Raw genomic sequence first — 10,054 nt, forward strand, 5'->3', positions numbered from 1 at the left:
TATTCATTGGTATCCATTATTATGGTTATGTTTTGTCATTAGTTAGTGTTATATTTACTGTAGATTTAAGAGATATATTAGGTACTCTAAATGTTAAGGATACTATAGGACTGTTACTAGTATTAGATTGTAATTGCTACTGAAAAAGATACTGTGTGTGTTAGTGGTAGTGACATGGAGCTAGTAATAGGCTATAGAGGTCGATTGAGTATTTCTGTGATATTATATCAATATAATATAATATTACATTGAATAATATATTCAATATTGTAATCATACAAGTAAAAATTGAAGTATTGAATAAATAAATTATTAATTGAATAAATAATTTGCACTAGATTGAGTATCCATTTTTGGTGAGTTATTAATATAGTTATGAATTAAAAAAGACTGGAAAGGTATAATTATTATTCTAATCATTTTAATTGACTAATTTGTTATTAAATTTTTATTAATATTGATATTTGAATATATATCATTCCCCATTGGTAATATTCTCTTAACAGAAGAATGAGAATTTTGTTGAATTATTAAACTGAATGAAAAAATGTATTATAACCATAAATTTATTGTTTTATATTACATTCTTCCATCAATGGAATTGTGTAGAATCTAATCCAACAACACCTGATGGTACTGAGTCATCTTCTGCAAGTACTAAACCCACTCAAGAGACTACCCCTAAAGGAACACCTTCAACTGGTACAGGTACTAAGGGAACACCAGTAACACTTGATATCAAGAATACTCAGAGTACTAATGAGTTTGACTTTGCTGATCAGAATGGTGTCGTTACATATACACCTAAGTCTGGTCATGTAATTAGTAAGGTATCTCAAGGTACCACTGATATCTGGGAATCCAAAGATGATGTCAATGCTACTTTGGTCAGGACTAAGGTTTCCAAGGGAGTTAAATTCCTAGTTGTTCTACTGACAAATAATATGTTCACATTATTCCATCAAGAATCTGGTCAGTGGAAGGATATAACATCTAAGAGACATGATGTTACTAAGCTTAAGTTCCTTGGTGAGAATGATCGTGAACTCTCCAAGGCTGACTACAAGGTTAGTATTGTCGATCTATCATTTACTTACATATTCAACGATGGAGTCAAATGTAAGAAGGTCATGCTAGATGATGCTGATGTTTGGAATCATTCTGACGATCCCAAGTTTTCAGAAATAAAGTTATTTTCACTAGGTCTTGCTTCAAACAGTTTCTTCGTTAAGAATCAGTCTAATGAACTAAAGAAGATAGAAAAGTCAGATCTTGACCTCAAGTCCACTCAGCCTACCAGTGAATCCCTACACACTGATCAGAAAGGTGTCGCCACCTTAACACCTAAAGAAGGTGATGGAATTAGTGGAGTTATAAGGACAACTGGAGAAGACATAGATACCTGGACTGCTATTTGGCAAATCCAATGTAATTTTGATGTTCAAAAAACCATATCATTAGAAGATTTTGGTAAGGGAAAACAAGTATTGACTTTGGATACCATATCAGGAAAAAAGATGTTATACAGACCAAAAGAGGGTGAGCCTTGGAAAGAGGTCGTTGATCAACCTCAAAACGCTTTTGAAACCGTTGAAGCATTAAAAGCTCTTAAACAAACTCCATCTGATGTAACAGAAATTGAAGTATCTATAGAGGATGAAACTGAAGAACCTACTGCTACGGAAGAAACTAAAGAATCTACTCCTACAAAGGAAACCAAAAAGGCAACTCCCAAAAAAGAGCCTAAAAAACAATTAACTTTAGTTGAACTTGATTTAATCCAAAACACTGGTTCAGATCAGTTTGATTACGTAAAGAAAAATGAATTTTCTTCTTATGAGGCTAAATCTCATTGTTTATTTAACAAAGTAATAAGATCAGCGCCATCTGCCTTTAGTAAAAAAGAGGTTGTTTGGGAATCTGTGGAAGGTTCCGAAAAACATGTCAAAATGGTCAGACTAAAATTATCAGATAACCACATAGCCTTGTTACTAAATAACGGTGAATTTATTCTATTTCACAAAGAATCTGAAGATCAAGATTGGAACAACATAACAGATCAGAGACATAATTTTTCAGGATTCAAGTTCTTCACATTTGATCGAAATGATAGTGAATATAAAGAACTAGATTCTAGTGGTTATACTATGGGTTTTAATGAATTTTCATACGGTGTATCTTTCAATGTAGAGTGCCATCAAATTAAACACAACGATAAACTCGTTTATAATTATGAATCTGATGAAGATTTCGGCCTATTGAAGGGTGTTTATCTTGGTCTGTCAACAAATAAGTTCTTCCTTACTAACTTAGAAGAAGATAACAAAAGACTTGATTTGGATAAGGAAGTTATACCTCCAAAACCAAAACCTAAACCTACCGAAGAAACTGCTGATATTGTAATACAGGAATTATCCGAACAAAAATCAAAGACTGAAATTACTTCAGCTGAACTTACCTCACTTAATATAAACGATACTAATAATACTCCAGAATACCAATTCTTTGATAATGGAATTTACAAAACCTTCAGTTGTAAGCAGGGTTTTGGATTTAACAAAATAATGAGTCCAAAAACATTAGGTGCTGATGAAGTTATATGGGAGTCATCTGGAAATGATTATGCAATTAAAGTTAGATTAAAAGAAGCTCCTAATGGTAAAAAATATGTTGTCTTATTATTTGTTAGCAAAAGGTATCAATTTTTCTATTCTGGAAAGAAGAATTCACCCTTTAAAGATATTACCTATACTAAGCATTCCTTTAATGACATAAAATTGTTCTCTAAAAATGAAACCACAAATGTCTATGAACAATTAGATCCCAGTTCTTATAACTTATCTCTATATCATCTATCACTTGGATACAGAGCAATAGAAGGACAAAAGTTTCATCTAGTTAAATTTGGTAATGATCTACTCTATAATTATAAAGACGATGTAAAATTTGGTGATCTGAGAGCAGCCTATTTGGATCTTATAGAAAATAATTTGTATGTTATGAATATGAACGATCAAACAAAGGTAGTAAAAGAATTGTCCAGATTAAAGGCAGCTACTATAGACCTTAACAAGGCTGAAAGTACTGACCAATTTCATTGTACCAAAGATGGTGATCTTGTTACTTACACTTCATTAGGTAATACATTATTTGATAAATTAATAAGATCATCAAGATTGGGTTCAGATGAAATCATTTGGAGAGTGATTGACAATATATATGCCAAAAAAATCCTAGTAGATGGTCAAGGTAAGAAAGGGAAAATCACCAATACAATTTTACACCTGGAGAATGGAGATATTAAACATCTGAATTATTCAGATGGCAATTGGATTGAGGTTTCTAATAAGATACCTATTGACATTACCAAGAGTCAGAGCTCCAATGTCTTTGATTATTTAGTTGATGGAGAATTCAAAACTTTCAATGCTAAATCCAGCTTTTTATTCAATAGTTTAGTTGAACCAGATTCCGCTGGAACAGAGACAACAATTTGGAAAACTTCAAATCCTAGTGAATATGGAAACAAGTTAGTATTAATGGACTCCGGTAACAAAAAATATCTTGCCATGCTTCGTGTGGACAGCAAATTTCTACTTTTACTCAAGGATCCTAGCTCTCAGAATTGGCAAGACATCAGTAATACGAGGCTTAATCTTTCTGATCTTAAGATGTTCTATTTCGATAGTGATACCACAGGATATCTACTATTTAAAGATGACCAATATTCTGTATCATTGGAAAAGTTTTTATACGGTTATGAATTTGATGGTGAAACAAAATGTCATCTGATCAAATTTAGAGATTCTGTTATCTGGAATCATAGTGATGATCCTAAATTTGGATCATTAAAATCTGTCGTTTTGAATCTACTCAACAACAAGATAACTGTTTCAACTCCTGATGGAGAATCAAATGAAATTAATATACCTGGCATAATTCCACCATCTGATATTGAAGTAGAATCCAAAGAAGAATTTGAAGAAGAAGATTCAAGTACAACAGAGTCTACTGAGACATCTGATGGACTATCAGAACAGAGTGAATCATCTTATGATTCAACCCCTGTAACTTTAATAGAACTTGATCTTAAAAATATGGACAGCGCTGAGAATTACGAGTATATAAAAAGTAATGATAATCACGTATATACTGCTAAAAGTGGGTTTAAGTTTTCCAAAATCAAAAAAGGTGATCATGATCTGAAAGAGTGTACTAGTCCTAACTATTATTGTAAAGTTGTCGCAAACTATGGTCAACACAACAAAATTATCTTATATGTATATAAAACTGATAAAGACTTTGATCTGTTACTTCTTGATGATCCAGATCCATCAACTCGCGACATTACCTCCCTTCCATCAGATACTGTTCAGGCATTACAAGCATCTAAAGTAGTTTCAGAACAACTTAAGCTTTTAGCTTTAGATGATGATGGTAAATCCAAAGAACTAGACGATAATAAATTAATGATTGAAGAACTAACACACTTGATAAATTATAGGTTTCCTGAAAATACTAAATGTTCAGAGATTAAATACAACGAGAAAACTGTATGGAAATATGATAAATCCATCCACGGAAGGTATTATCCCACTAACATGCTTCTGAACACCAACACCAGTTTTATTTTACTAGAGTCTCAAAATCATTATCAATATTACTATACCTATATTAACGATGAATGGAGATGTATTTCTGGTTATAAAACTCAGGATTTACAACCACTTTATCCTGATAAATTGAGAATCTTCACACTAAATCAGTTCAGTACACCAGTTATGGATGATACCACCCAGTTTAATAAATCTGTAAAGGGTCCCATCACATCTTTTGCTCTTAATCCAGGATCCAAGTGTGTCTCTGTTAAATATGATGATTTACCAGTATGGTCTTATAATTATAATGATCATGAAGATAATTACCCAACCTTAGTTACTGTCAACATAGATGAAAAAACTGTCATGGTAGATTGTTCGGGAACTTATCGTTATCTATTCTCTTATTCTGCCGGTCAGTTTAGATGTGTATTCGCTTTCAAGTCACGTTTGATACATCCAATAGATCCTGAAAAAATAAAATTCCTCACCACTGACACCAGTGGAGATTATGTTGAGCTTGACAATAGTAAATATGATATCGAAGAACCAGATACTGAATATAAATTTAAGTTCAATGATGTTATCTGTAAGAAAATAATGTTAGGTGACACCGAGGTTTGGAAAGATACCGACGATCCTAAGTTTTCAACAATCAGGAAATTTCGACTTGGCCTTATATCCAACAGCTTCTATGTCCTTAATTATAAAAATGAATCGAAGAATCTAGAATTCAAACCAACTCAACCAAAGGGAGGTCAAGTAACCAAAGAAGAGGCTGAGCTTGAGACGCAAGAGACCAAACCAGTTGAAGCCAAGACTGCTCCATTAGCATCGTCCGTATCACCTCCTAAGGGAACACCAGTGAGTGTAGACATTGAGAAGACTCAGTCCACAGGTCAGTTTGACTACACTGACGAGAATGGTGTCGTCACATACAAACCCAAGTCTGACCATGTAATTAGTAAGGTATCTCAAGGTACCACTGATATCTGGGAATCCAAAGATGATGTCAATGCTACTTTGGTCAGGACTAAGGTTTCCAAGGGAGTTAAATTCCTAGTTGTTCTACTGACAAATAATATGTTCACATTATTCCATCAAGAATCTGGTCAGTGGAAGGATATAACATCTAAGAGACATGATATTACTAAACTTAAGTTCCTTGGTGAGAATGACGCTGAACTCTCCAAGACTGATTATACAGTTAGTATTGTTGACAACTCATATGAATTCAAGTTTAATTCTGATCCAAAGTGTACCTGTATTAAGTATAATGATACTGAGGTTTGGAAACATAACAGTATTCAACATGGAGATAAGTATCCAACTTGTCTTCTTTTTAACAATCTGAATAGAAACTATCTAGTTGTTGAGTCATCTAGGAGTTATCGTAACGTATTTCAATTCCAAAATAGTCAGTTTAAATTATTAGGTGCCAATGAAAAATTGAACTATGATCATAATTCCACAGGTGTCTTTGATCCTGATAAACTGAAGTTCATGACTACAGATCCAGACTCCAGTCAACTTGTTGAGCTTGATTATACCAGATATAGTCTAGAACATCCATCATTTATAACATATAAATTTAAATCTGTCAAATGTAATGAGGTCGGCTATGAAAATCAGTTGGTGTGGAAATATGATGAAAATGAACATTCAGATGATTTCCCAACCACAGTCTCAATCAATTTAAAGAAAAGTTATGTCATAGTAGATTCATCCCATTTCTATAGATATGTATATTCATATTATGACAAGAAATGGAAAGAGTTACCATTCGGTTATAAAACATCAAGCATTTTCTTTGATAAATTTAAATTGTTTACCACTGATCCCAATGACCAAAATAAACTTGTCGAGCTTGACACTTCCCAATATGAAATAGAAGATACCAAAAATGTTCTTGCTATTAAATTTAACACTGATGTAAAGTGTACATGTATTATGTATGACAAAAAATATGTATGGAGATATAAACATACAGAACATGAAGATAAATATCCAACTACCGCTGTATTTAACAAAAAGAAAAGTATCGTCCTTGTTGATTCAGGTTATCATTACCGTTACTTATATATATACCAGAATAAGGAGTGGAAACCACTACCTTATGGTTATACACTAAAGATCAGTTCTTCTAAAACCCAATTATTCGACACTAATAAGCTCCAAGTTTTCACTATGGATAAAAATAATACACTTGTTTCAATCCCAACAAATGAGTATGATAAGGAAGATACACCTACTCTTGTTGGTTATGTTTTTAGATATTCCAAAAATTGTCACTGTGTAAAGTATGACGACAAAGATGTTTGGGAATACAAACAAGATGAACATGGAGATAACTATCCAAGAATTACTCTGAATAAAAAGACAAATATTATGTTGATTGAATCTGGACATTATTATCGTTACATGTTTCAATTTGAAAACGAAGAATGGAAACTCTTACCATTCAGTTATAGGTTTAATCCCAAGACAGAATCATTTGATCCAGATAAATTTAAACTGTTGACATTAGACAGTGATGAAAACCTTGTTGAGCTTGAACAATCTAAATATGATAGAGAAGACACCGATAATGTTGTCACTTTCAAGATTCAAGATGATGTTAAGTGTACATGTATAAAGTATGACGACAAAGATGTATGGAAATACAACCGCGGTGAACATGGAGATAAATATCCAACAAAAATTTCTCTGAATAAAAACAAGAAATTTCTTTTTGTTGAATCTGGATATGACTACCGTTACCTATATCACTTCGAAAATGGTCTGTGGAAATTATTACCCTTTGGAAACAAGTTAAAGACTACTCAAAGTTATGCCTTTGATTCGAGTAAACTTAAACTTTTATCTACATACCACAGCAATAACCCTTTTGAACTCGACTCATCAAATTATGATATGGTCCCAAATGGAAATATACTTACATACACTCTAAATCCTGATGTGAACTGCACTGAAGTCAAGTATGATAACATTTCAGCATGGAATTATGACAATGATGAACATGAAAATAACTACCCAACAACCATCATTTTTAACAGAAACAATGGATTTTTAATTGTTGAGTCCAAGGGTCACTATGAATCATACTATTCATACTATGATAATAAGTGGCACTCAGTATATGGATATAAAGCTTCCAAGATTACTAAAAATAAGGAATTCTATAAATTAAAGCTTTATGAAACTAATGATGATGGGTTGTTAGAGCCTATCACTGGCTTCCATGAGGAAGTTACTGGACCAGTCATTACCTGTAATATATACTACGGAGTTAAGTGCACTCATGTTAAATATGACGAAAAGACTGCTTGGGCTTACGATTATGAAAAACATATGGAACACTTTCCCACTTCAGTTGTTTTTAATATTACCAATGGTACTATTAAGGTAGAATGTGAAGACAAGTATGTATACTTTTCCACATTTATTAATGACGAATGGAAACCTTTCAGTGGTTTCAGAACTCAAAGAACTAATGCTCGCTATGAGGTCAAACTATACCAAAAGTCCAAATCTGGAAATTATGCATTTATTAATCCATCTAAATACAATGTGAACTGGGACGGAGAAAATGACGTCTATGAATATGACCTGAATAACCTAAATTGTGCTTTAATCAAGCATAATGATAATACTGTATGGAGTCAAACATCAAATGAACATCCAAAGTCAATTACCTACAATAGTGATCAGAGCAAGTTTGTCCTAAGGTTTGATCACGAATATATTTTCTGCTCATTTGAAGACAATGAGTGGAAGAAGATGTCTCGTAGGTATGGTACTCAATCCGAAGAATCTGAACAAAAATCCACTACTCCTGAAGACTCCACCCAGCCTGAAACTGAAGAACCTACTGAAGAACCCACTCAACAAACTACTCAATCTGAAGAACCTAAAGAATCTACTCAAATTACTACTCCAGAGAGTGATCTACCAGCTCAACAAACATTGTCCTTCTCACCTCCTAAGGAAACACCTTCAACTGTTACCAAACCTGAACCTACCAAAGTCTCTCTGAATATAGAGAAGAAAGAGATTACATATCAGTATGACTACTTTAAAAATGATGATATTCATACATACACACCTAAGGATAACCATGTATTCAGTAAGGTATCTCATGGTACCACCGATATTTGGGAGTCTACGGATGATCTCTATGGTACGGAAGTAATGTTTATTGATGGGATTGAGAAATATATGGCAATACTACTGACTAATAATATGTTCATACTATACAAAGAGGCTGATAAAGATCTCACTGCTGAGAGCTTAGATGTTAAGAAACTTAAATTCATTGGTGAGAATGATAATGTAATCACCAATTCAGACTATACAGTTACCATTGAAGATTACGCCTATGGATTCAATTTCAATGATTCTGTCAACTGCAGAAAGGTTACATATGATAATGCTGAGGTTTGGAAACATACTGATGATACTAACTTCTCTGAAATAAAGTCACTCCAACTGGATCTTCTTAAGAACAGATTCTTTGTCACAAACTCTTCTGATAAGACAAAACAGGTTGGTGTCAAGGTTGCTCTTGATATCAAGCAAAGTGAGGATACTACTCAGTATAACTTTAAGCACTCCACCCGTGCTTCATATACTACATTAACACCCAAGTCTGGACACGTATTCAACAAGGTATCTCATGGTCCTAATCTTGTTTGGGAATCTAAGAATGATATCTATGGTACCTTAGTAAGGACTAAGCTTAAAGGGAATAATATTTATCTAGCCATATTACTTACCAATAACATGTTCACGATATTCCATCAGGAAATAGATAGTACTAAATACTGGGAAATCCTGCTTGATGATAATACATTCAGACTATTCAAAGAGTGTGGTGGTACTTGGCAAGATCTAACTGCTGATAGAGCCGATATTACTAAACTTAAGTTCTTTGGTGAAGGCGATGTTGAGCTCTCCAAGTCTGACTATACAGTAAGTATTGTTGTCCTATCTTATGAATTCAAGTTCAAAGAAGGAGTCACCTGTAAGAAAATAACATATTCAGATCTTGATGTTTGGAAAGACAGTGATTATACTGATTTTGCAGATATAAAGTCATTTCGGCTTGGTCTTGCCACTAACAAGTTCTTCGTTAAGAATCAGTCTGATGAAACTAAGGACTTGGGTACTAAACCGACTCAAGCAAAGGCTACTCCCGAAACATCTGGTGAATCTTAACTCCAGTAACTACTGATTAACTCCAGCTTAACTACAGTAACTATCTGTTTGTGGATCTACAGATTTAACCTCTATCCACCTATATCCCTTTAATACAGTATCACTATCACAAATACCAATTAAATTCACACCTGTATCTGTCTGATCCTTAATTTGGATCTATTACTAAATGCAGTCCTCAAATAATTTGTGATTACTAACATACTTAAGACTGAGTAAATAACTACGATTGCACTAAC

The 10,054-nt window shown here is 33.3% G+C and overlaps 1 protein-coding gene across 1 annotated transcript, besides 1 other annotated feature; it reads left to right on the plus strand.

Annotated features, from left to right (window-relative positions):
- The first annotated feature begins 539 nt into the window (after positions 1 to 539).
- Positions 540 to 614: a sequence feature (Signal peptide predicted for TA09450 by SignalP 2.0 HMM (Signal peptide probability 0.770, signal anchor probability 0.001) with cleavage site probability 0.657 between residues 25 and 26).
- Positions 540 to 9,815, plus strand: TA09450 (SfiI-subtelomeric fragment related protein family member, putative; the record flags this gene model as incomplete). The annotated part of the gene is made up of 1 exon (XM_947609.1): positions 540 to 9,815. One exon carries the CDS (start codon positions 540 to 542, stop codon positions 9,813 to 9,815), a length of 9,276 nt encoding a protein of 3,091 aa, XP_952702.1.
- Positions 9,816 to 10,054: the final 239 nt, after the last annotated feature.

The sequence above is a fragment of the Theileria annulata genome, chromosome 2 (genome assembly GCF_000003225.4).
Source record: "Theileria annulata chromosome 2, complete sequence, *** SEQUENCING IN PROGRESS ***".
NCBI lineage: Eukaryota > Apicomplexa > Aconoidasida > Piroplasmida > Theileriidae > Theileria > Theileria annulata.